General features: G+C 55.8%; 1 protein-coding gene across 5 annotated transcripts in view; it reads left to right on the top strand.

Annotated features, from left to right (window-relative positions):
* Window positions 1–25,337, top strand: part of Tpcn1 (two pore segment channel 1) — a 59,036-nt gene that overhangs the window by 18,916 nt on the left and 14,783 nt on the right. For 3 of the 5 annotated variants that reach the window (XR_013047505.1, XM_006970789.4, XM_076560080.1), the window contains exons 3-12: window positions 12,313–12,452; window positions 16,766–16,942; window positions 17,885–17,998; window positions 18,587–18,717; window positions 19,525–19,613; window positions 20,660–20,694; window positions 21,165–21,223; window positions 21,444–21,543; window positions 24,478–24,594; window positions 24,818–24,942. Coding sequence is in view for 4 of the 5 variants with exons in the window: in XM_006970789.4 (XP_006970851.1) it covers window positions 12,313–12,452; window positions 16,766–16,942; window positions 17,885–17,998; window positions 18,587–18,717; window positions 19,525–19,613; window positions 20,660–20,694; window positions 21,165–21,223; window positions 21,444–21,543; window positions 24,478–24,594; window positions 24,818–24,942 (1,087 nt within the window). In the remaining variant the exon portion in view is untranslated. Of the gene's footprint in view, window positions 1–4,498; window positions 5,216–11,916; window positions 12,221–12,312; window positions 12,453–16,765; window positions 16,943–17,884; window positions 17,999–18,586; window positions 18,718–19,524; window positions 19,614–20,659; window positions 20,695–21,164; window positions 21,224–21,443; window positions 21,544–24,477; window positions 24,595–24,817; window positions 24,943–25,337 lie in introns of those variants that run through there. The other 2 variants (XM_015997199.3, XM_015997211.3) reach the window with 2 other exon arrangements.

Here is a 25,337-nt window from a genome sequence, read left to right as displayed (position 1 = left end):
GTTTCTTATCATTTCTTATCAATCTATGCTGCTTGGTCCCCCCCCACACACACACCACCACCGCCTTCCCTCACATCTGAGCTCCCCGACCCTGCCATTTGGAGACCGCCTGCCCCCACCCCCCCACCCCCCTACCATCTCTTAAAGATGTCTCTCTTTCGTAGAATGCTACTTCATTTCATTTTCTTTCTCTTACTCGCTTAGCTCTTGTGGAAAGTCAGCTGGGTGATGCCGCCGGAGCTCTCGGCCCTGGCTAATGGCCTGGAGCCGCTCCAGGCCACCGGCTGCATCGGCCCGCACTTGTGGGTGGTCGTCAGCAGCGAGCGTGATATCTTCTCTCTGTGGCTCTCAAGGGTCCCCTCTTCTCACGAGCTCGGCTGTTCACACTTGGCTGGCCCTGCCTCGTCATTTGCGATCATGGTCGTCGTCGTCGTCACGCAGACCCTGAAGTGGATCTGGAACCTCACCAAGGCTCGATTTTTATTAGTGTTGAAGCCACTCGGCCTCCGGCCAGTCGGCCATTTCAGTCTGTTACATAGTGGGTCCCCCCCACCCCCCATTTCTATCTGGAGACTGGGCAGTGTCCCAGAATGTGAAGGGGCTGCAGGGCCTGAAGCTGGGGGGTGGCTGGGAGAATTCTTCAGCTTTCGGAGTCTGTGTGGTGGAGGGGCGGGGTGGTGGTGGTGGAGGTGCCCACAGATGAGTCTGGGATTTGAATGTTTCCTCGGCTGTGTAGGCTTCTTCAGCAAAGGGAGGAAGTTGATATGACCGCTGAACCACTTAGAATGAAGTTCTAAACATTTTTTTTGTGTGTGTGTGTGTGCTGAACCTCAGTTTCTTCATCTGTAAAATGGTGTTGCTGAGCAGCTAAGTCAGAGTCCGTGTAAAGATTAAACAGGAGGGTCACTGTATTCAGTCCCAAGGGAGGGGTGGAAACTTAGTAACCAAGTGTCGGGGTTCCCTCATCAACGATAAAGTGGCCACACTGCAGGTGTCCTCTTGAGCCCTGAGTCCTAGAGGAAGGTCCCCCTCTCTCTCTCTGAGCCCAGCTCTTCCTCATTCTGAATTCTGACTTCCTCTTAGGGACCGGGAGCTGATTTTCTGACTCCAGCGATCCTGGGCTGAGCATCTGAAGATAGTTAACTTCCTTCATGCCCCCCCCCCACACCCCCTATTTCCCACCCCTGTGCACTCTAGACAGACATCTGAATCTGAGGATGGTTAGCTTCCTTGATGCCCCCCTCCCCCAGCCCTCCCCCTACTCCTACGCCCTGGAGAGTCAGTCAGGAGCTCCCTTCCAGGCCTCCAGAGCGGGGTCTCCTCATAATGTCTCCTTCAGGCTGCTGTCCTACTAGATTGAGGCAAAAGAAAGAGAACTCAGCTCGCGCCTGGCCACTGACCACCCAGGGTTTCAGCTCCCTGGAGACACGGACTGCTCATTGTGCCCAGACGTCCAGGTCTTTTAGGACGTAGACTTCCTTCTAATGTCACTTTCTAGGGGTGCCTGTGCCCTGGCTGCTGCTTTTCTGAACAGAGTGGCTCGCAGCAGCCCCAGATGCCAGCAGGTGCAGCATTCACAGAGCTGGGTCCAGGCAACCCTCCTGGCAAATGCCTGCCCCGGTAGCCGCTGGGTAGGGACTGTGGGTCAGGCAGGGCCCAGCTGCAGCCCTGCATTGGTTGAGTTTGAGCTAGTCCTGTCCTGGGAGTATGGGTTGTCTGCTGGCCTCCTGCAGGGGCCCAAAGGGCTCTAGTCCCTGAAGCGGGGCTCACAGTATTTTAGGGGCTTCCACGTAATCATGACCAGATGTCTGTACAGATGCTGAGGTCTCCACCAAGGAGCAGCGAATGGGGTAGTGTGTCTGTATGTGCATGTGCACGTGTGTGTCTTTGAGCCCTTTACGTGTTTGAGATATTCTGAGCACTCTGCAAGGCAAGTGCCCAGTCGGTACTAGGATTAAGTGTGAGGTGGTGATGGTGATGAGCATAGAAACCCACTGTGTGACACAGTCCCGCCACCGGAGAGCAGGTGTTGCAGGTCCAAGCTGGCCCCGGAAATTCATGACCTGAAGAAGGTGGTGTCGTGTAAACAGACAGTTCTCTCCTGCTGGCCAGTTCCCGAGCAACCATTCAGAGGCTTACATTAATGATAAATACTCAGCCAGTAGCTCAGGCTTATTACTGACTAGCTCTTACACTTAAATTAACCCATAATTCTTATCTATATTTAGCCACGTGGCTTGGTACCTTTTCTCAGGACAGCGTTCTCATCTTGCTTCCTCTGCAGCTGGCTGGCTGGTGGCCGACTCTCTAACTCCACCCTCCTTCCCATCATTCTCAGTTTGGCTTTCCCGCCTGCCCAGCTAGCGGCCTGTCAGCTTTGTATTAACCAACAACGAGAGTCATACATATTCACAGTGTAGACGAGGATTGTTCCACAGCAGTGTCATATATGGATTAGCAAACCATAGGGGTCGGCAGGGGCCAGACGGCTCTGCTCCCGGAATGGCATTGAAGCCCTTCCGTGTGGCTGTGGTTGGCCTCTGGCGTGAGTGTGCCATGGCAGAAACGGATCTTGTGGTTTGATACAGGTATAGAGTGAGCAAAGATGGGCCCCGTGGCTGTGGGTCCTCGGGTGGCCCACTGCCCGAGACACTGGAGACTTGGGAGCCAGCAGCCCAAGTCCACACCTGTAATGGGACCTTCAGGCCAGCCTCCCATCCCGTAACCTTGTCCTGTCAGAGGCAGCGGAGGAGAAATGGGAACTCAGGCTCCCTCTCTGACCCTGGGGAAGTCCCTTCTCTGCCCCACAGTGCCCCCACTGGGCGGATGGCGGCATAACTGCAGGGTCCAGGTCCTGGGGCATTTGTGTTCTGTAGCTACCACCTGCTGAGTGAGCCCTTAGAACAAAGTGTGGTCCCCAGGGGCTCCAGTGGGAGTGAATGCCTTCACTGTTGCCAGTCCCCTGCCTCAGCCTTACCTCTTTGCGACTCTTTAAGCTTCTGGATTTCAGAATTCTCTTGGGCTTTTATACCTTGTTCGCTGCCTGTTTATGACTCCTGCCTGGGCTCCCCACTCTCTACCCCCCCCCTTTCTAGAATGTGCTGCTTATCTGTCTTCCAAGTGCCGGGATTATAGACATGGCTAGTCCCTCCTCTTCTGTGGTTTTGGGGGGTGGGCACTGTAGGCAGTACCACCTGCCGTGCCCGTGACACCCTTGGTCTCCTTTCCCAGCCTCCCCCTGCCTGCCCCTTCCCCTCCCCCCTCCGTCCAGACTCCCCAGGGCCAGCTGTCTCTGCCCTGCTCCCTCCTTCCTCTTCCTCTGCTTATTGCTTTCGACCTTCTGGCCCTTTGCCCGCCCCGCCGCCCTCCCCCCGCCCCCCAGACCTGGCTGGACAGGCTGCACGGACGAATCCCTTTGGATTTGCCACTCAAGTCCCGGTCAGGTGGCTGCAGACAGAGTTACAGAGTTGGCACACAGCTTTATCCCGACCACTTCTGAGCCAGAATTTCTTCTAAAACAGCGCCTGACTGGTGAGCCATCCCCCGGAGCCTTCTGTCTCTCCTTGGGCCCGAGTGAGCCTTTCTTTGGCAGGACAGGCGTCGAGTTGGTGCCAGCCATTGGACCCAGGAGGGCCCTGGACCAGCTTGACCTTCCTAGAGGCCCAGCGTGTGTGCCTAGCTGTGCCTTCACTACAGGAGCTGATACCGGGGTCTGCTCCCCACCCCATCTCACAGCCAGTTACCAGAAAACAGCAGCTCGGAGGAGGGCAGCGTGCTTCCTGCCTGCTCCTCCGCCTTTTGCCCCTTTTCCTGCTCGGTTTCCGCCCGGGGGGTCCTTGAAGCGCCACCCGCACAGTGCACAGGAGCGGCATGGCGCCACAGCCCCTGCAAACACCCCCCAGCAGCCCTCTGCTTTATTCTCCCTCCTCAGGTTTTGCCCATGGAGTGGGACTCTCAGCGACAACTGGCAGGCAGTTCCGTGGCTGCTCATTGTCATTCTGGTGGGCTCCAGTTTCCAGAGGGCTCCGGGTGCTTTCTGGGTATTTGCATTTGTTTCTGCTGTGCCCAGAGCACAGCTGGCGTGGGTCCCAGTGCGTGGGGGGGGGGAAACTGAGGCCCCCACGGAGGAGGACCACCACCGATGGTAGCACACGGCAGGGGTTTTCTGGGACCACAGAGGACATGTGTGCTGGGTGTGTGTTTAAGAGCGTGTGAGCGGAGGGCAGTTGGGAAGGCAGAGCGTGGTGGACTTCCCAGCCCCAGTCAGGTCTGAACTCTTGCCTCGGGCCCAGGCAGCTCCCAGGCTTTTTACCCAAAGCTACCTCTCCAGGCCTCAAGGCCAACAGTGGCTGCCTTGCCTGCTGGGTGTGTGCGGGGCCGTGCGACCCCTTCCCCTGCCCACCTTCTCCGCCCCCTCTCATCCCCTCCCCCTCCCTCGCCTCTCTTTCCCCAGCTTTATGGCTGGCATATGGAGGCCCTTTCTATTTATCCACTGCAGCATCGTGCTGTGCTCCAGCGAGCGGAATCCTCAGAGTCCCTGCAGGGCCATTTCGGAAGGCTGCATGCGAAGCAGCCAGCTGTTTGCAGGGAGCGGCTGGGCCCGTTTACATCAGTGCAGCGGCGGCGTGGCCATCTGTGCACTTGGGTCATCCTGGGCTGTCTGCGTCTCAGGGATGGAGGCGGTCCGTGTCCTGTCTGTCAGTCTGGGTGGTTGTTTTGGCGTCCTGGTGCTTTTCATTCCTTCTCTCCGGTCTCCCGATAACTCTATGGTCACGGTTCTGGGCCCTTGGCCAGGGCTAAGGGAGGACTTCCGGGGAGGGGACCACACAGATCTTTAGTGGTCAAGGTCTTTATGTCTGTCTGCTCGGCCCGGTTTGGAAAGGGGAGCTCTGCCCAGGGCCCTGGCAGTGGAGAACACACTGTTTACTGCTAGGGAACTTTTCCCCCAGGCTTACAATGCCAACTTCCCAGTGGCTGTGTGTCCCCGAGCCTCGCCTCCTCTGTCTTGTTCCAAGCTGTGGGTGTAAGAGCCAGGGAGACCGCATTTCTGCTGTCCCCTCGGACCCTGTCCCTACGTCTCTTCGAGTTTCCAGCTGCCTCCCAGACGAGTGGAAACGCAGAGGCCAGCTGTTGTCCTTGGAGGAAACTGCGGAAGGCCAGCCCCGTGACCATCCCCTGCTGATGTCATCCTGGTCCCTCCATCGTGATCCTCGTGGTATGCCTTGCTCCTGGCCATGCAGGTCGGGAAGGTATCTCTGTGCTCCAGGCAGGGATGTAGTCAAGTCCCAGGGGAGAACGCTGGGGGGGGGGGTGTCTTTAATAGTCCGGGTTGGAGAGGGTCTTCCGCAGCAATCTGTAATTGTGATGTTAGCTCTTTTACCTGGAGATGTGCTGCCCAGTTCTCATGGGAAGCCCCGTGGGAGGAGGCTGAACAGGTCTTGTCACCGGGGTAGGTGGATGTCAGTGGTCACTGGGGCTGGGGCTGTATAGCCTGGGATTCTGGAGCAGATCCAGGAAGTAAGGTCTCAGTGGGGTCGGGGGCTAAGACCCTGCCCGGTGGCGACACCATGAGAGAAGCCACGGGGCGTTCTCTGCTTCCTTCCCGAGATCAGTTCCCCATCTGAACTTGCAGGCCACTCGTTCCACCCTCTCAGCCTTGACACATCCCTTCTGCCCTGCCGTGGGGCCCTTGATTGACCCTTCCCTCTGGAAGGCTGCCGAGCCCCGGAGCACAGCTCACACAAGGCACAATGGGCCCTCAGGAGCTGGAGCGACTCCAGCCTCGGAGTCCCGCAGCCAAGCAGGGCCCAGGCAGGGAGTTGCAGCTCAGACTGCGAGAGAGCTTTTGGACCCGAAGCCACCAAAGCCTCCGCGTGAAAGGTCTGGGAGGGCAAGTGGCCCTCTGCCCGCCACTTACGACCTTTCCGTAATCCCTAAATGCCCTGCCCGCCCAGCCACCTGCAGGGACTGGAGGAGGCTTTATGGAATCACCTGTGGCTTCCCTGAAAAGCCCTTCGGGGCCGCGGGAGAGCCGCTAACAGGTCCCAGGCCTTGCCAAGTTCTGCGTTGTGTTCTTCACGGTGAAGGGCCGAATGATGGGAACAGTGGGGGGCGGCGCTCGGCTGCCCGCCCGCCCGGACACGGGAGCAAAGCATGGCTCCTTCCTGTGCTTTTAGAAAGGTCCGTCCTGATCCCCAGTATACAGCCGTCCCTCTGCAGCCAATCTTTAAAAGAACATCTCAGAATACAGAGGGACCGTGTCGAGCCCCTTGACACCCCTGGGCGCCGCCTAGTGCACTGTGGGTAAACGCTGCCAGGTCCTGCGCCCGGCTCTGTGCCCCCGGCCCCTGGCCACCTGTTGTTCAGTACTCCGTGGGAGCCTGTGGTCTTCAGGGAGAGGTCCTCTATGTCACATCGGTGCTGACAGATTGGCTCATCCTGTATACACCGGCCTGACACTGTTCTGGGCTCTGGGGACACCGTAGTCAGTGACCGGGACAAAGGCCCGTGTCCCCGGAGAGCTGACATTTAGCCAGGGGAGCAGGCAAACATGCCGGGTTCTGAGCATTCACTGGGCCGTGTGGGGTCAGAGGTCGGAGACAAATGGCTGTGGGACTCCGCAGAGGAGCCAAGGGCAGTCGGTCCTGAGACAGCGTGAGGATGGGAAGCTGAAAGGCCCCGAGAGAGCTGGCTGCTTAAAGGTCCCTTAGGCCAAGAGTTCCAGAGTGACCGAGGAGCCAGAGTGGTGAATGGGTAGATGACATGAGAGGGGCCATTTTAATTGGAGTGTGTGCTGAGGGGTAAAGGCTCAGGGTTTCCCAGGGAGGCAGAAGATCAGTACCAACTGACTGTGTGTGTGTGTGTGTGTGTGTGTGTGTGTGTGTGTGTGTGTGTGTGTACACACATGCCCATACACACATGTGTGGAGGCCAGAGGTTGTATTCCAGTGTCTTGTTTGAGACAGGGTCTGTGCTGAGCCTGAAGCTCACGGGTTTGGTTTAGACTGGTTGGCCAGGGCCCTCAGGACCTACCTGTACCCCATCTCAGTAGTGCTGGGGGGTGTAGCCCCCCACATGCAGCTGGGAATCTGAGAGAGGGTCCTCGTGCTTATCCACCAGCACTGTACCCGCCGAGCCGCCTCCCCAGCCCTGCCTTAGTTTTCTTAGGCTGAACTGGGAGGTACACACACACACACACACACACACAGACATACACAGAGACACACAGAGAGACATACACAGACGGATACACAGATACACATAGAGACACACAGAGAGACATACACAGACAGATACACAGAGACACACAGACACACAGAGACATACACACACACAGACACACACATAACAGACATACACAGACACTCAGGCACACATAGACACGTAACGTACACAGACACACAGACACAGATACACATAGATACACACACACACACACACACACACACACACACACACACACACACAGGCTGGTCCAGGAGAGATGGTTCCAGCTGTGGCGAAGCCGAAGAGCCGTTTTAAGAAGTGAGATTACCTTCTCACCTCTTACCTGGTGCTCGTTGGCGACATGGCAGTGGCCGGCGAAGGGAGAGCTCGAGGCAGGAATCCGTGGGGAATCATTTTGATCCTAGGGGCGGGGCCTGTCCACTTCCTGAGGCCCCGCCCGCCTGTGTTGACTCAGCTGTCCCCTCTGCAGTTAGAGGCCAAGGACAGCGCACTCTCAGCCCCCCATCCTGCCTCTTCACAACCACCCGGGACAGTGCAATCTCAGCACCCCTATCCTGCCTCTTCACAACCAGCCAGTGGTCCTCTGTGGCAGATCCTCCAATTTTAGACACATTTATTCACATAAATGACGTGGTGTCAGCCGCAGAATGCAAAAGGTGTCCTCCCTAGTGAGGGAGAAGCCATTCTGTCTTGGTGATGTGCCTGTGTGTCATTCCAGAACAGAGCCGAGTGCCTTCGAGATAGGTTGGTGGGCAAAGGGAGAGGCTCCTGTGTGCTGACAGTGTTCTGGTCGTCCGTCTTGGAGCAGAGCAGCTCAGCTAGGCAGCGTTGGTGGGAGCCCTCGGGGGTCCCCGGCACACAGCCCAGGAGCGGCTGACCCCTCAGGGCAGCGCCCGAGTTTGGGGTTGTTTCTCAGACCACCTGCATCTGCCTGTCTGCTTTTGTTGATTCGTTAGTCGGCTGGTGGTTTTTGTTTGTTTGGCAGTCTTAGGAAGGTCAGGCCGGTTGCACACTGTAGCAGAGGATGACCTTGAACTCTGATCCTCCTGTCTCAGCCTCAGTACTGGAACTACACATATGTGCTACCAAGCCCAGTTTCAACTTGTAGATATGTGGTGCTGGGGGTTGAACCTGGGCCTCTGAACAGGCTAGGCAAACCCTCTCTCCACTGAGCCGCATCCTCAGCCCTTCCTGTTTTCTTGTGGTCATTGCTGCCCACCTGTAAACACATTGACGCTCCCGGTTGCAAGCTCAGAAGGGCCAGCGTCTTTTCCCAAGTGGCGCTGAGTCTCCTCCCTGCTCCAGCATCGGTGGGCAGTGGCTTCAGAGCCTCCTCCAGAGGCCCTGTGTCGGGGTACTGGCCGCCTCTGCAGGTGTTCCTGCAGAGGGTGGGTCGTGGGCTGTCCAGGAGCCTCCAGGGGGGGTCTGTCCTCAGATGCCCTTGAGCAAGGCAAACTGTTGGTTCCAAGTCACGGTGCGTATCTGGGATAAAATAAAACGCGTGTGCCCAGTGGAAGTGGAGCTCCGCCACACCTCACACTAGAGCTGGAAGGGACGCTGCGTGCTTTCGTCCCTGTCCCATTGGCGCTGTCCCTTCTGTCCGGAGCTTCCTACCTGCACTCTGTGCTCACCAGCACGTGCACGCACACACTTGTGCGCGTGAGACTTGCTCCAGAGCTGTGACCAGCAGAGGAACAAGGCGTCTGGGTCAGACAGGGAGAAATGAATCGAGCAGTCTGGTTCTCCACGACCACACCTTACGAGGTATCCCTAGGAGGAGCCCAGGGTTGAGACACTGTCATTTGCACGGCATTTGGGAAGTGACCTGTGTTTCCCAGTAGCACGACCCCCTGAATAGGGAAGCTGCTGTGGGGGGCGCTGAGGATGTGGCTCCCACACGGAGCTCTTGTCTGGTGTGCACGGGTCCCTGAGTTCCATCCCCACCACGGGACCGGGGGGTGGTGTGGTAGGATGTTGGGGGTACTAGACATAAGCGATGGAGCTCAGCGTTGGGGATCTGCAGGTTTGAAGCTGCGAGCCTAAGGTGCAGCTCCGGGAAACACACCTTCTGGAGAGCTTGAAGACAGCACACTGGTGGGTGAGGGTCCACAGAAATGGAAGGCTCGGCTAGGTGGTGGTGGCGCACGCCTTTAATCCCAGCACTTGAGAGGCATGGCTAGGCGGATCTCTGTGAGTTCGAGGCCAACCTGGGCTACCAAGTGAGTCCCAGGAAAGGCGCAAAGCTACACAGAGAAACCCTCTCTCGTAAAACAAAAAAAATGGAAGGCTCAAACAGCTCGTGGGAATGGAGAAAGGTATTATTATTATTAGGGGAATTTGTTGGGTGGGTTCTTCTTTTCGAGGCAGGGTTTCACTGTAGCCCAATCCTGTCATGATCCTGCCTGCCCCAGTCCCCAGAGTGCTGGGATTGCATCGGGCGGCCGTGCCTGGTCTAGTGTGTACTTCTGAGAAGTTAAAGCTCGTGACCCGTCATCTGACCCCTAGGTATTTATTTACCAAAGGAAGGAGAGCGCAGGCCCCACAGCAAGCCTGGTGCCTCAGCAGCTGCACCTGAATCAGTGTCTGTGGGTGTCGGGAGGTGGGGGGGAACACCGTGAGTTACAAAAGGGAGTGTGCTCAGTAGTGCAGAGCTGAGACACGACTCAACTCAGCTGCACTTCAGCATGGTCATGGTGAGAGGTGGCAGGCGCATGAGCAGACTGGGCAATGTCTTAAACAATATTCTCAGCCATGCAGAGTCATCATCAGGCAGGGTAGCAGCTGAGTGGTCCTCTGGGGTAGGACAGGGGCAGAGCAAGTGATGGCTCTGTCATCCCCTTACTTAGACTTCTTATTGGTGGATTTTTGGTTTTTTTGAGACGGGGTTTCTCTGTGTTGCCCTGGCTGTCCTGGAACTCACTCTGTAGACCAGGATGGTCTTGAACTCATAGATCTGCCTGCCTCTGCCTCCCGAGTGCTGGGATTAAAGGCGAGGCCACCACACCGGGCTTTATTTATTTATCTTTTTAGTTTATTTTTTCAGTGCCAGGGGTTGAACAAGCTAGTACTTTCCTGGTGTGTTGTGCCTCTGGACAACTGTTACTTTTGATTCATTCATTCATTTAACTAATTGATGTGTTGGGTTTGTTTGTTTGTTTGTTTGCGGGGGAGACAGGGTCTTGCCATGTAATGCTGGCTGACCTGGAACTTGCTATATAGACCAGGCCAGCCTTGACCTTAAAGAGATCCACCTGCGTCCACCCCAGCAGTACTGTGATTAAAGGCATGTGCCGTCATCATACTTGGCTTATTTTTAGTATTTAATTATTTACTGTGTTTATTTGTGCACGTGTTGGAAGTCGGCGGACAGCCGTGGGAATCAGTTCTCTACTTCGTCCGTGTGGATGCTGGGGGTGGAACTCAGGTCATCAGGCTTGGCAGCAAGAACCTTAACCCTCTGAGCCATCCCACCAGCCCTACATTTTATTCTGAGGCAGTTTTCGAGTCTAGGTGGTAGACTTGAACTCACTCTATAACCCAGGCAGGCTTTCACCTTGCAATCTTCCTGCCTGGGCCTCTCAGGTAGCTGGGCCTCCAGGCCTGTGCTGCCCAGCCCCCGCTGGTTTAACTTGTGGGTTTAGCATCTGCTTTCACAGGTGTGCACAGACATCATCATCATACCTGGTGGGGCTGAGGGTGTAGCTCAGCGGTAGGGCGCCCATAGGGCCCTGGGTTCCATCCCCGACAACACCAAAAAACACAATCGCCAAGCCGTACACTTTAAAATATGTACATTTTAGTGAGTGTCAATGGTCCCCTCTCTGTGCTTTGTATAAGTTTTGTGGAGAGAGCCTTGTGAATGGCCGTTACCCAATGACCCTGGTCTGCATGCATTTCCAGGTCAGAGAGATCTCAGAACCCAGTTGCCCTGCAGACCTGACCCCTTCTGTCCTAGCTTGTGTGGCAGTGTGCACCACACATCTGCTTTCTTTCCATCCGCCATTGCAAATGACAGTGTCTAAACATTGGGCTCCTCCTGTGGAAATCTCGTGTACAGTGTGGGTTGTGGGAACCAAACTGTCATAGAGTCACTTCTCGGTAGATCAACCAAGTGGACTCATCGCCCAGTGCTCAAACTCAGCATGTGTATCAGGAGAGATTGCGGACATGCCTGACAGGCCATGTGCACATGCTCAGACTTTGGAAGTCAGGGGTCCTGCCGACTTCCTTCTCATGCAGCCAGAGGACAGAAAGAGCCCCTCTTTCCCAGCTGACCCAGGACAAGTGCCAGATGCGGCTCCTGTTGACTGGCTCCAGGGCTCGCCCACCATGATCCCTGGCTCTGCTGGCGGGCTCCGGTCAGCTGCCTTTGAGCCAGGGCCGGCCCGGTCCAAGCCAAACAGCGTGGCTGAGGCTGGGAGAGGGCACTCTGCCGAGGCAAAGCAGGGCAAGCAAGGTTCTGGAAGAGACGGGCATGGGCGGGAGCTCGGGAAAGCAACAGATGCCCCTGCTCCCCGGCGGGGCGGGGGCGGCATCCACTTTGGTTAAATGTTTGACCGAGCAAGAGCTCCGCATGCTTCCAAAAGTCAAAAGTCAGCGCAGCGAGCCCTCCCTCCTGCCGCCCTGACCGCGCACAGCCGGTTTCTTTCTTGTTTTTCTTCCCTGCGTTTCTTTTTCCAGAGCTACGTAGGCATGTGTAGGTTCAGCGGTTCCCTCCTCCACTCCCTCTGTTCTTTTGTGCTTTTTTAAAAAGAAATACATTTATTTATTTATAGGAGAGGGTTGGCGTGCCCGCATTGCCCACTGCGCACATATGGAGGTCAGAGGACAGCTTAAAGGCTTCTGTACGCCCAGGGGGTCGAACCCAGGTCATCGGGCTTGGTGGCATGCACCTTTATCTGCTGAGTCATCCTGCTGACACTTTTTTTTTTCTCATTTAAGAGGAGGAAAGCAGTTTTGATCAGGCACCCTGATGCTTGTTGCTAGCGGTACAGGTTAGCGCGATGACTGAGTGACCTTGTGCTGAGCAGTTCTGTGTGATCTTAAGCCCCGGTTCTCAGCCAATCTCTCCCCTCTCCCAATGCAGATGGGGGCAGCCACAGCATCCAGGACTCCCAGGTTCCCAGTCTGGTCTCCAGGACCGACAGTTCCCCCTCCAGTCCCCCCTCCAGTCCCCCCGGACACAACTGGGAGATGAATTATCAAGAGGCGGCAATCTACCTCCAGGTGAGTGCATCTGGGTCGGCGCCTGGGGGCAGGGGTGGGGCGGGGGCTGGGGGGGGGGGGCTGAGGCATGCAGCCAGGACTCCAAAAGATGCTCGGAAGGCAGCTGTGGTCTTCTTGCCTGTCCCTGCTCCGACCAGAAGACCGGGAGAGCTCACCTGGTTGTACCATAGGAGTGTGCATGTGCCGGCCCCTCTTCCTCTGAGCCTCCTTTGTGGGTATGCCTGCCCCCGGTCTCCAGTCTGACCCCTCTGTCTTCCCAGGACCACGTCCACAGAGCGAGCTCTCAGGGAGCATTTTATCTACCCTGTACTGTAACGGGGTTGTTCACACAGCCAGCGGGGCGACTCCTCAGTCTATTCTCCTCATGTACCTTCCTGCCCCTGTCAGGCCTGAGAAGGGGTCACGTTATGTAGTCCTGTAACTCACACATCCTCCTGCCACACATCCTCCTGCCTCTGCTTCCCGAGTGCTGGGGTCAAAGGCACGCGCCACCTCACCTGGCAGTGTTTGGGGATTTTTTTTAAAAAAGCAGTACTTTTCTATAAAGCGGTTACATGTTTGTTAACATAAATTCAGATAGTCTCAGACAACATAATTTCTACTTTTTTTTTTTTTTTTTTTTTTTTAAGATTTATTTATTTATTATGTATACAGCATGTTTGCTTGCAGGCCAGAAGAGGGCGCCAGATCTCATTACAGATGGTTGTGAGCTACCATGTGGTTGCTGGGAATTGAACTCAGGACCTCTGGAAGAGCAGTCGGTGCTCTTAACCGCTGAGCCATCTCTCCAGCCCCTCTACTCTTTTGTTTTAAGAAACTGGATCTCACTGTGTAGCCCTAGCTGCCCTGCAACTTCTTAGGTAAACCTGGCTAGCCTCAAATTCATCGAGCCCTGCCTGCCTTTGCCCCAGGAGGGCTGGGTTTCAAGTGTGCACACCACACTCGGCTCTGATGTATGCAGAGACTCCTGCTGGGTGAGATTCTTACCATAAATGAGACCTTACTAGTAGAATTCCCTTGTGCAAATGGAGAAGAATTCCGTTTAACATGGCTGTTGATTTCTGTACAGTGTCAATTCAGCACAGTCAACTGGGAGACGTTCCCAAAGTTGCCCGCACAGCTAAAGTTGCCAAAAACTCCAACTTACCTGCATATAATAGCGAGCGCACACGTATGTGTGTGCGTGTGTGTGCGCGTGCATATGTGTACTGCACATGTGTGTATGTGTGCCTATGTCTGCATGACACATGTATATGTGTGTGTGTTTATATGTATGTGTGCGTGCATATGTACATACATAGCACATAGAGCCACACACCTATCTGAAAGTTTGTTTATGTAAAGAGTAAACATAGACTTGAGGAGAGAGGTCGGTCAGTCAAATGCTCACCGCACAAGTGAGGACCCAAATTCAGATCCCAAGGGCTTGATTGTGATTCCAGCCCCGGGGAGGCAGAGACAAGTGGGTCCTAGGCTGCTGGCCAGCCTAGCCTACTCATGGGCTCCGGGTCAGCGACAGACTCTGAAAGACTCCAAAAAACGAAAACAAAAATCCAGGATGGGGGGGGGGGTGTTGGGGATTTAGCTCAGTGGTAGAGCGCTTGCTAGGGCGCAAGGCCCTAGGTTGGGTCTTCAGCTCTGGGGAAAAAAAAAAAAATCCAGGATGGGTACCTTGACCTTTGACCTCTGTCCTCCACATGCATGTGTGCTCACGGAGCACACGCACAGATTAGAGGTTGATAGCTTACTCATGACATCCTGACTTCAAGTTCTATATTATCTGAACTATTTTACAAGAGCAAGGCCTCTTTTTGAAAATTAAGGGCCAACAAGATGGCTCAAGAGGTAAAGGAGCTTGTTACTCAAGCCTGGCGACCTGGTTTCCATCCCTGGAATGCTGGGGGATGTAGACCCGGGGGAAGCAGTTGACTAGCCAGCATGAAGTCCTAGGCTCAAACCTTGTGGGGGTTTGAAAGAAAATGGTCCCCCAAAGGAGTGGCACTATTAGGTGGTGTGGCCTTGTTGGAGGAAGTGTGTTACAGCGGGGGCGGGATTTGAGGTCTCATATATGCTCAAGCTGCACCCAGTGGTACAGACCACTTCCTGTTGCCTATGAGTCAAGAGGTAGGACTCTCAGCTCCTTCTCTGGCACCGTGTCTGCCTGCACACAGCCATGTCCCACCATGATGATAATGGACTGAACCTCTGAACTGTAAGCCATGGTCATGGTGTCTCTTCACAGCAATAGAAACCCTAAGACAAATCGAATAGTGGGTTTCAAGCCAGATGTGGTGGCTGAGACTGAGACAGGAGGACAAGTACAAGTTTGAGGCCTGCCTGGTCTTCATAGTGAGTGTATGTGGTTAAATCTAGATTCTGCATATAGAGAACATTTTTTAAAAAGGAAAAAAAAAAAGTCTCGCTGTTATTCCTGTTGTTTTGAGACAGGGTCTGTCTATGTAACCCTGGCTTTCCCAGAACTCCCTCTGTAGACCAGGCTGGCCTAGAACTCAGAGATCCACCCGCCTCTGCCTCCCAAGAACTAGAATTCAGAGTGTGTGCATCTACACCTGGCTAAGGCATCATTTTAGTGATTTTTATTTTTCCATGTTGATTCGCTGTGTTGGGGGTAGCATGTGTGACGGGCGCATGTGCGGTGATCGGCGGCCAACTTGCAAGGCATTGGATCCCCTTCTACCATATTGGTTCTGTGGCCTGAACTCGATTCACCAGGCTCGGCAGAAGCGTCTTTACCCTCCAAGCCATCTGGCCTGACCCAGCCTCAGCTTTTTTAACAATAAAACGTACAGCAGAGCTCAGATCCTAGTGGGTTCTGTTCTGTGCTGGAGGACTGTCCCGCTGAGGTCGGGGCTAGCTCCTCCCTCCTCCTGCAGCCATGCTGGACAAGGCCCAGTCCAGTCACTGCCGTGTGAGGGGTTGTTGGCCCCGGCTGCATCGAGGGTGTCCGCTCCTGATGGCTTCCCCTTCTCACATTTGCCTGTTAACTTTCTCACTCACCCTTGGGTGCTGTGAGCTCCAAGGCTCTGGCGTCCTGGAGACGTGAACCCCAGGGAACAGAGGCCTGGGGTGGACAGTCTGTACACAAGCCCAGAGCCCTCTTTGGGAGCTGCGTTAGAGCATGTGATGTGGCTTCTCAGTCCATCTTTGCCAGTGGAGACAGCACCCCTGTCCCCTGGGTGGTTATGAGTCCTGGGGTTCAGAGCCGAGCCCTCCTCTCAGGCTCTCTCCAGATACACCTTCCCCCCCCACCCACCCCTGGCAGTTGGTTAGAGAAACATTGCCACCTTTAATCCCAGCACTCGGGAGGCAGAGCCAGGTGGATCTCTGTGAGTTCGAGGCCAGCCTGGGCTACCAAGTGAGTGCCAGGAAAGGCGCAAAGCTACGCAGAGAAACCCTGTCTTGAAAAACCAAAAAAAAAAAGAAAAACATTGCACAAGAATGGTGTATTTTAGTCACGTAGAGCAGAGGCTCCTGGACCTTCTGTGCCCCTGGAGGCCACGGTGAGATGGTGGGAGATGCTACCCTGCACAGACCACAGGGCCTTTCGGCCTCGCCTGGGCACAACCCTGCCACTGCTTCCTCTGTCCGGCCGGCGGTTTGTGTTCTATTACTGATGAGGATAGCAGCATCCGGCTTCAGGGAAGTGACTGAGTACCCCGTCAGCTACAGCCAAGGCCTCCTTAGAAGGGGAAGAGGGCCACCCCCGGGGGTGGGGGGTCCCCAGTGTGATTGCTGCCCACCCACTGCCCTCCTGGATATAGAAATCTCACCTGCCCTTTTCCCTGGGACATTGAGCCACTGGGGCCAGGGGAGGTGTGAAGGAGTGAGGTCCCAGCCTGTCGTGGCATCTGCGGTACGTCATCCATCGTGTGGGGCCGTCCTGTATGTCATGGGACATTGATTGAGCGGTGTCCTGGAGTATGTCCAAGGTTGAGTGAGATTGGGGTGCTGCATCCTTCCGCATTGGAAAGCCCTAAGCAAGGGAACTTTATAGTCAGTGGCCACAGCGAAGGCTGGGAAGCCGGGCCAGCCTGCTAGTGTGGCCTGTGCGTGAGCAAGCCCTTGACTTCAGGCCTAAGAAGTCATCCCCTGTAGGGATGGTACTTCTCCGTGCCCTCGGAGACATTCTAGTTCGGCTGATTTAAGGGGCAGATCTTGAGCCATCATCAGACAGTGAGACTCACCTGTCTCCAGCCGGACTCTCCCCCACTTCCTGCCCCCCCCCCCACCTCTCCAGCATGACACCTCCGCCCGCGCTCATGTGCTCACGCTCTCCTCTCCTGTCTCCGTAGGAAGGCCAGAACAACGACAAGTTCTTCACGCACCCCAAGGATGCCAGGGCGCTGGCGGCCTACCTCTTCGCACACAACCACCTCTTCTACCTGATGGAGCTGCTCACCGCCCTGCTGCTGCTGCTGCTGTCGCTGTGCGAGTCACCCGCTGTCCCCGCACTCCGGCTCGGCATTTACGTGAGTGCTCTCTCTGTCTGGGAGAAGCCCTGCCCCGGCTGCCGGGGGACCTCGCCATGCCGCGGGGAGCATCCTAGAAGGACTCAGCCCGCTCCCTGATCCCAGCTGGAGGAGGCGTCCCTTCTGTTTCCAGTGACTCCATAGACAGACAGACTGGGGCCTGGAGAGCCCACTCAGACCCGCCTCACCTGGTCACCCTGTGGTTAGGCCTGGGAGAGCCACAGCTCACACGGGTGAGGCCCCACTGAGGGTCTCCCCTGGGTCCTTCTCCTCCCATCCCACGGGGAAGCATAGAGTTTGCTGTTCCCATACCCCTCTTTTTAAAAGAATCACTTATGATTAGCGTGTGTGTGTGTGTGTGTGTGTGTGTGTGTGTGTGTGTGTGTGTGTGTGTGTATATGTGAGTGCACGTGTGTGCGCACGCGCACTCATGCCATAGCACATGTGTGGTGTTAGGGGACAGCTTGTGGAGTGGATCTGTATGTGGGACCCAGGGATTAGAACTCAGGTCACTAGTGCCTTTACCCACTGAGCCGTCTCCCCGGCCCTAGCCGCCCACTTAGATGTAGATGGCTGTTAAATTGGGTATCTTTCGCCTTGTTGTTTTGAATCCTGGTCTTCCTTCCCAAATGCCTTTTGTGGGTTTTTCGTAACTCCTGTGCCGCTCTCCCCAGAACAGCTAGAAGCTCGGACTCCCTTCTGACTACACCATGTGGGTCTGCGTTTCTGTCTGTTGAATGTCAAGTTTATTCTTAGCTGTCCGGGAAAAGCTCTGTCTCCAAGGCCTAGTCTGGCATCTTGAGGGTGTGTGTGTGTGTGTGTGTGTGTGTGTGTGTGTGTGTGTGTGTGTGTGTGTGTGTGTGTATGCATATGTGTGCACACGTTAGGCAAAGGTGCCGTGGATGGGCTCCCCGAAGATGACCTTCACCTCTCTGGCTGCAGGTCCACGCCACCCTGGAGCTGTTTGCCCTCATGGTAGTGGTGTTTGAACTCTGCATGAAATTGCGGTGGCTGGGCTTCCACACGTTCGTCCGGCACAAACGCACCATGGTCAAGGTAATATACCTGTCCATCCCATTGCAGCGTGTTCCCCTAGGTCCCTGTCACACCTGTGTGTGTCTAGGGCTCCATTGAAAATCCCCCTGGACCTGGCTGTGCTTAAGAGTGTAGCCCAGTGAGCTGATTTGAATATGCTAGGAACTTACATGGTCCCCTGTCGGGGAAGTGTGCTGGTCTTCTCATTTCACATCTAGCCAGAGAGAGAGTATTGTCTCAGGCCCAGAGAGCCGGGTTCGGACCCAGCTCTGTGACCTCAGTAGGACCATGCCAAGGACCATGCGGTTTGTCTAGGAAAACATCCCCAAATGAGCCGAGCTGGGTTGAACTGAGCCCTCGAGGGCTCCCTGGTGCCATGAGGTTGTTAGGAGGGTACCGGCGGGCACACCGAGGCAGGTGGTGTGTCAGTGTAGAGAGGACCCGCCTGCCAGCTTTATCTCAGGACACACGTCTGTCCTGGCTGCAGAAGGACTCACTACAGTTCCTGCTGTGGAGAGCGGCAGAAACAGAAACTGGGCTCTGTCCGTCGGTGCCTGTGGAGGCTGGGTCAGCGGGTTAACCATGTTCTGCCCTCCCTCCCATCCCCAGACATCTGTCCTGATGGTGCAGTTCATCGAGGCTATCGTGGTGCTGGTTCGGCAGACGTCCCATGTGCGGGTGACCCGGGCGCTGCGCTGCATTTTCCTGGTCGACTGTCGGTACTGTGGCGGCGTGCGGCGGTAAGGCCCGGGGCTCAGTGGCCAGATAGTCCCATGGGGGTTGCCTGGCCCTCCAGGCTGATAGGGAAGGGAGGAGAGTGGGCAGGAGCTGAGGTGACTGGTTCCAGCCCAGTCCTTCTTCCGGGGGTGGGGGTGGGGGTGGAGAGTGTCAGTGTCAATTTGGGGAGGGGAGCGGGCAGGCATTTCTGGGGAGCCCAGCGTCCTCAGTCTGGCCCAGGCCCCTTCCCTGTCTTGGTATATAATCATCTCTCCAGCCCTACAGCAGTAGCCCAAGGCTGACTTCTCAGCCCTGTCCCGCAGGCTCCTTCCACCCAGTCGAGGGCCCTGAGCCTGAGCTGACCCAACCCAGAATTAAAGCCATCCTCGGAGACTCCATCTGGTCCCTTGGCCAGGGACCTGCTGATGGCAGGGAATGAGCAATTGATCCTTTGTGCCTGGAGCTAGAAACAGCTATCCCGGGGAGTAGGTGGCTTAGGACATACGTGTGCATGCGCCCTCCGATCTATGGAAGGTGACCTTGGTCCCCCAGGCCACACGTAGGCTTTTATCATGCCTTCCTTCTTAGGGCACTGCCACCGGATGGAGGTGGCAGCTCCTGCCTTGGATGTCCCTGTCACCCACTCAGTGGAGGCCTCAGGACTCCTTAGCATTGGGACTGAGCGAAGCGTGGCGCCCTCCTGGGCACAGTAGGATGTGATTTGTCCCGGGTCACATCTCCACCAGCATGTCCCCCCACCTGCAGGCACAGATCACCCCACCCCCACCCCCCACCCCCGCCACTCCTTAGCTGGTTGTCTTCCTCCCCAGCAACCTGCGGCAGATCTTCCAGTCACTGCCACCTTTCATAGACATCCTCCTGTTGCTGCTCTTCTTCATGATCATCTTTGCCATCCTGGGTGAGCGCCCTGTGTCCCTCCGGTCACTCTCCAGTCACACGTCCCCCATAGGCCAAGAGGGCTGCATCCCTTGGTGCTGCTGGACGCCGAGCGGCTCAGCAGCAGGGGCCTCAGTTGCTTGCAGCCCTGGAGGCTACAAACCTCTCCATCCTCACGTAGTGGGAGGGCTGGGGCAGCTGGGTCTCACTACTCTCAGTGTCCTCCTGCCTCCGTCTCCTGAGTGTTGGGATCCCACCTGTGCTGGTCATCTGTGTGGGGGCGGGGTGTTTTCCCTGGATCTTTTTTATTATTATTATTATTATTATTATTTTTTTTTTTTTTTTTTTTTTGGTGTTTTTGCCTGTGTATATGTATGTGTGAGGGTGGTGGATCCTGGAGTTACAGACAGTTGTGAGCTGCCATGTGGGTGCTGGGAACTGAAGAGCAGTCAGTGCCCTTAACCACTGAGCCATCTCTCCAGCCCCCCTGGATCATAATTCTAAGGCTCCTGAGGAAGGAAGGAATAACATCCCTCCCTACCTGTTGCATGACTTGGCTGTCATGTCCTCAGAGCACAGAGATGGCCTATCAGCAGCCTGCATCTACGATCCAGCCCACAGATGTAATTAGTTTGAAAATTTTGCATCTTAAAAAAAATATTTTTTTTTTTTTTTTTTGGTTTTTCGAGACAAGGTTTCTCTGTGTAGCCCTGGCTGTCCTGGATCTCACTCTGTAGACCAGGCTGGCCTCGAACTCACAGAGATCCGCCTGCCTCGGCCTCCCGAGTGCTGGGATTAAAGGCGTGCGCCACCACCACCCGGCGCTAGCCCTTTTTAAAGGCTAGACCTGACAGGGCCAACACTCATTCCCAGGTATCAGCAGGCTTTCGTACAGCACGTGTGTTCTCCAGAGTGCCACGGTCCTCCCCACACCCTAGTGCCCTCCCCCAGCCTCCCCCTGGCCCTCATTCATTATAGATTGCCCCCTCCCACGCCCCCCCATGCATGTGCGTGGGAGCTCTGCTGTAACTCCATTCTTAGTCTTTTTTTTTTTCTACCACATTCTAGGTTTCTACTTATTCTCCACTAACCCTTCTGACCCAGTAAGTAAATAGGTCTTGTTCCCTTGTTTTATGGGGAGGCCTTTCTGCCAGACAGGGGAGCTGGGAGGATCCTGGCCATGTTAGGAGGGACACCCTGCCTGGTTTTGGGTTCCCAAGAGTCCCCATCCCTCAGACCTGGGCCACTGCTTTCCCTGAGAGCCGAGGGGCACCCTTTTGCTGTTCTTAAGGGCAGAGCTTCCAGCATCGGGTTTGGAATGTTGGAACATTATAGTAGAGAACGGAGGAGGAGCGCTCACTGAAGGGACATGTGACACCCCGGGGAAACGGTCCCTCACCCCCTTAGTTGGTAGCCTGCTCTCATCTGCAGAGCTCGTGAAGCGCAGGCCTCCATGTGTGTGTGTGCTGCATCTCTGCTCTGATCCCTTTGCATCCTGAGGGGGAAGCGGGAGAGGCGAGCCCGGGAAGTGACCGTCCAGGCCTGCCCACACATCCCCCCCCTTTCCTTGTAGTACTTCAACACCTTGGAGAACAGCATCGTCAACCTGTTCGTTCTCCTGACCACAGCCAAGTAAGCCTGGGCCCGCTCCCACCTCTGGCCTCTGGCCTCTGGCCTCTGGCCTCTGGCCTCGCTCCAGCCCAGGCCTGTCTCCTTCCTCCCAAGGTTCTCCCCATCACAGTGCACACAGGGCTGAGTGGAGGGGTGGGGGGTGGTGGCTGGGAGTACAGGGGAGCAGCTGACCCTCTCAAGGTGCAGCCTTAGAGGTTGAAGGGACCCTCTGGCCCCGCAGCTTTCCAGATGTGATGATGCCCTCCTACTCCCGGAGCCCCTGGTCCTGCATCTTCTTCATCGTGTACCTCTCCATCGAGCTGTACTTCATCATGAACTTGGTGAGTGTCCGCCTTGGCTCCACTGCAGTCGTGGGCCCCCGGGGATGGAGATGTCAGGACACCAAGCAGGTGTGTCCCGGGTCTGCAGTCAGGCGTGCGGTGTGCCCCGCGGAAGGCTGTGAGGACGCCCGGCTCTCCCTGGCTCTGTGCCGCCGCCGCTGCCGCAGCCACCGTTGCTGTAGGCGGTGCTGGATTTTACAGTGAGGCAGTGCTCGCCTCTGCATCCCTCCCTCCCTCCCGACTAACGTTCTCCCCTAATGAAGCCAGCTGGGCACTGTGCAGAGAGGACCGTACACAGATGCAGGGCAGCGGTACTGTCATTCCGTCACCGTCATATGCAGGGGAGGCAGCTGAGAGTCGGGCTGACAGAGGGACATGTGTGCCCATCACCACACAGCTCAGAAACACCAGGAGCCTTTTCTGACGTCAAGACTGCAGCCAATACTAGGCCAAGACCCAATAGCAGAGTGAGCAGGAACCAGGGCTTTCCATAGCCTTCTGGTTTGGGGTGCTGGGAATGGAACCCAGATCCTTTCTGATGCTGGCCAAGCTCAGTACTCCTAGAGCGCCCCTTAGCCTGTTGCATCTGAGATTACAGGCATGTGTTACCACACCTGGTTTTATGTGTTGCTGGGGTTCGAACCGGGGGGCCTCGTACGTGTTAGGTAAACACCCTGCCAGCTGAGCCACACAACTCAGCTCTTTATTTGTGAACGTCTTAAAAACGTCGTCGAGTTGGTCCCCACGGTCAGGCCCGGGATAGAAATGGAAAGCAGGCTGGAGAGATGACTTAGTGTCTCTGTGGGCATCTCCTGCCCTGGGAGAGAACCTGGGCCTGGTTCCCAGCACCCACAGTGATGACTCAGTTCTTCTGACCTCCAGGGGCTCCTGAACACACATGGTGCACATGCACACACTCAGGCACATGTGCATGGATTTAAAAAATGAAGAAAAGAAATAGGACACTCTCTCCCTGAGTGGTTTGGTGATATCTGAAAATCTGCAGACTTAACAAAGAAATATTTTCTTTTCTTTCTTTTTTTTTTTTTTTTTAATTGCTCAAATCACAAAGTAACACCAGCTGCTCCCTGTAGTGGTTTTAAGTTGTCATCTACTGAGAGGTGCCAGGAGAAGCAGATTCTCTTTCCCTCTGTTCTCGCCACAGTCGTAGGAGACTCAGAAAACCCACAAGGTGAGGGGCGTCTCCCCTCAGGCCAGCAAGCAGCCCTACCACAGATGTTGCCTGGGTTCCTCAGTACACCGTCGTCCACTGTCACACAGACACAGCCCTCACTCACCTCGGTGGGGATAGGAGACATTTATTCTGGAACTAAATATGAGTGACCGTGGCCTGGGAACACAGGTTGAGGTTACCCCCAAATCCTGTGTCCCGTGGTAGCGTGGCCACAAAGATTTGTTATAACCGAACAGTCATAAAATCAAGACACTCTTCAAATACTTTGAAGAGTGGAAACGCCATTACAGAAAGAGAAGGCGAGCCCTGCTGTGGACCTCAGGTGCCCGCCGCCGAGGGCACTCTTAGCCTTTGGATCGGTGCTCTGTTTGTACATTCTGAAGGATTTCCTTAACAGCCACAAAGACGTAAGGTCACAGGCAGAGCCGGGTGGTAGATGGCTCTGAAGGAACAGAGGTAGTTTGTAATTAGGTTCCCGACCAGTCACGTTCCAAGCTCTCCATGGTCTCTGAGGTTTTAGTCAGCCTGTGGTCAAGCAGGTGCGTGTGCTTTCTGGCAGCTTTTACCCATACCACCTCCAGACAGCGCCAGATTCCACAAGCCAAGGGTTTGGTCCCCCAACTTCAGGCAGCTGTAAGCACCAGCGTGGACCCCTCTGCTTCTGGCTCACTAGCTGCGTATCGGGGTTCCTGCAACCCCCACCTCAGGGTCAGTTATTTCCTCAGTGACTCACAGAACTAGGGAGATGTGTTTGCAGGTTTATAGTAAAGGAACTGCAAGGAGTCCAGATGGAGATTGGTGTGGGCACAGTGGACGCTCTCCTGTCCTCTCCTGACTTGCCCCTGCGGGAACCTCCCCACGTGAGGCTCTCTGGAAGCATCCCAAACTCTGTCCTTGGGGTTTTCACAGAGACCCCATTACATGGGCATGATGGGAGTGTGGACAGCCACAGGGAACTGCACAGAGAGAGTGTGGCACAGTGCTTCCCGGTTGAATGGGCAAAGCCTGTCCGCCTCAACATTCCCCCTTCAGAATGAGGCGGGGCGCTGGGATGGGGAGGGTCTGATGACCAGAACAAGGGAGCCCGTCTGCCCACACCTCCTCAAGTCTGTCCTGTGTGGCCTGTGGTAGAAAAATGCTGGCCATCCGTCTACATGGAAGACAATGGGGGTGGGGTGGGGGTGGGGTGCAGTTTGAAGCAGCAAAAAGAACAGGAGCGTTTACTCAAAACAACTTTGAAAGATTGTCAGATCTTCCCCACCCTCGTTCCCCTCATTAGTAACTTATTTTGCTCTGGGGCAGTTCTAGAATGTTCCTTCCTGGCATGCAGCCCCCCCCCCCCCTGTTATTTTTGGAGCTTCACGTGAATCTGTGACTCCCAAGAAAAGTAACCATGGGAGGAGGAGGAGGAGGAGGCGGCAGCTCTAGGGTTGAAGCCCCTGCACCATTTTGCCCTGACCAACCAGGGGCCAGCTTGGGGGGAGGGAGGGGCAGAAGAGGGACCTGAGGAAAACCCGGTGATGGCGTCTTCAGGAGAGACATGTGCAAAGAGCAGCAATTCGTGTCCTCGGCTGTTCCGGTCCTGGGCAGTGCAGCCCACCAGAGGGCCTCCTCCTGGGCGGCTAGATGAAAAGCCCTGTCTTGCGGGGGGGGGGGGGGGGGGGCAGAGGATGACCCCTGGGCCATGCAGACCCACCCCACTCCGAGGGCAGCCAAGGCTCCATGCTCGTCCTTTACAGCTCCTGGCCGTGGTGTTCGACACCTTCAATGACATCGAAAAACGCAAGTTCAAGTCCTTGCTGCTGCACAAGCGAACCGCCATCCAGCACGCCTACCGCCTGCTCGTCAGCCAGCGGGTACGGCGGTGGGGCTGAGCCGTGGAGGGGGGCTTCATTCTCTCCCCCTACCCAGAGCATCCCTTTAGGGTGTGGCAGAGCTGGCGGCCCTGGAGCTGCCACACTGCCCATGGGAGGAAACGCAGGTGCCAAAATGCGTATTGGAATAACTGCCCCCGGGCACGGTGCCATCCCTGTCCTGGTGCCCCTGTGTTCTACCACCCTGCCTTCCCTCCTCCCCCAGAGGCCGGCCGGCATCTCCTATCGACAGTTCGAAGGCTTGATGCGCTTCTACAAGCCCCGGATGAGCGCCAGGGAGCGCTTCCTGACTTTCAAGGCCCTGAATCAGAGCAACACACCTCTGCTCAGGTAAGAGCCGGGAGCCGTGTGGGGCGGTGTGGCCAGACCTCCGCCCCGTAGTGGAGCAGTTCTGGGCATGAGGAGGTGGGCTGCAGGGGGCGCCTCCGAGGGGTGCGGTTTGCACCGGAACTCTCACGCGGTCATGTTCCTTGGTAACCTTCGGCAAGCCCAGCTACGGTCCACTTCAGTCTGGTTTGAGTGAAAAGAAACGTTTGACGCTTGGGCGTGGTGGTTTACACCTCTGCTGCTAATACATAATAGCCCGAAGCCGGAGGATTGGAAGTTTAGTGCCATCCTCAGCTGTGTAGTGAGTTTGAGGCCAGCTTGGACTGTTTCAGAGCTTGTCTCTAAATAAATAACGACAGGAGAAGGTGAGGTGCTCAGTGGGTTAAAAGCGCCTCCGC

Source organism: Peromyscus maniculatus, chromosome 23 (assembly GCF_049852395.1).
Source record: "Peromyscus maniculatus bairdii isolate BWxNUB_F1_BW_parent chromosome 23, HU_Pman_BW_mat_3.1, whole genome shotgun sequence".
In the NCBI taxonomy this organism is placed as follows: domain Eukaryota; kingdom Metazoa; phylum Chordata; class Mammalia; order Rodentia; family Cricetidae; genus Peromyscus; species Peromyscus maniculatus.
Note: the sequence above shows the minus strand (reverse complement) of the source record. Positions and strands in the feature narration are given on the sequence as shown.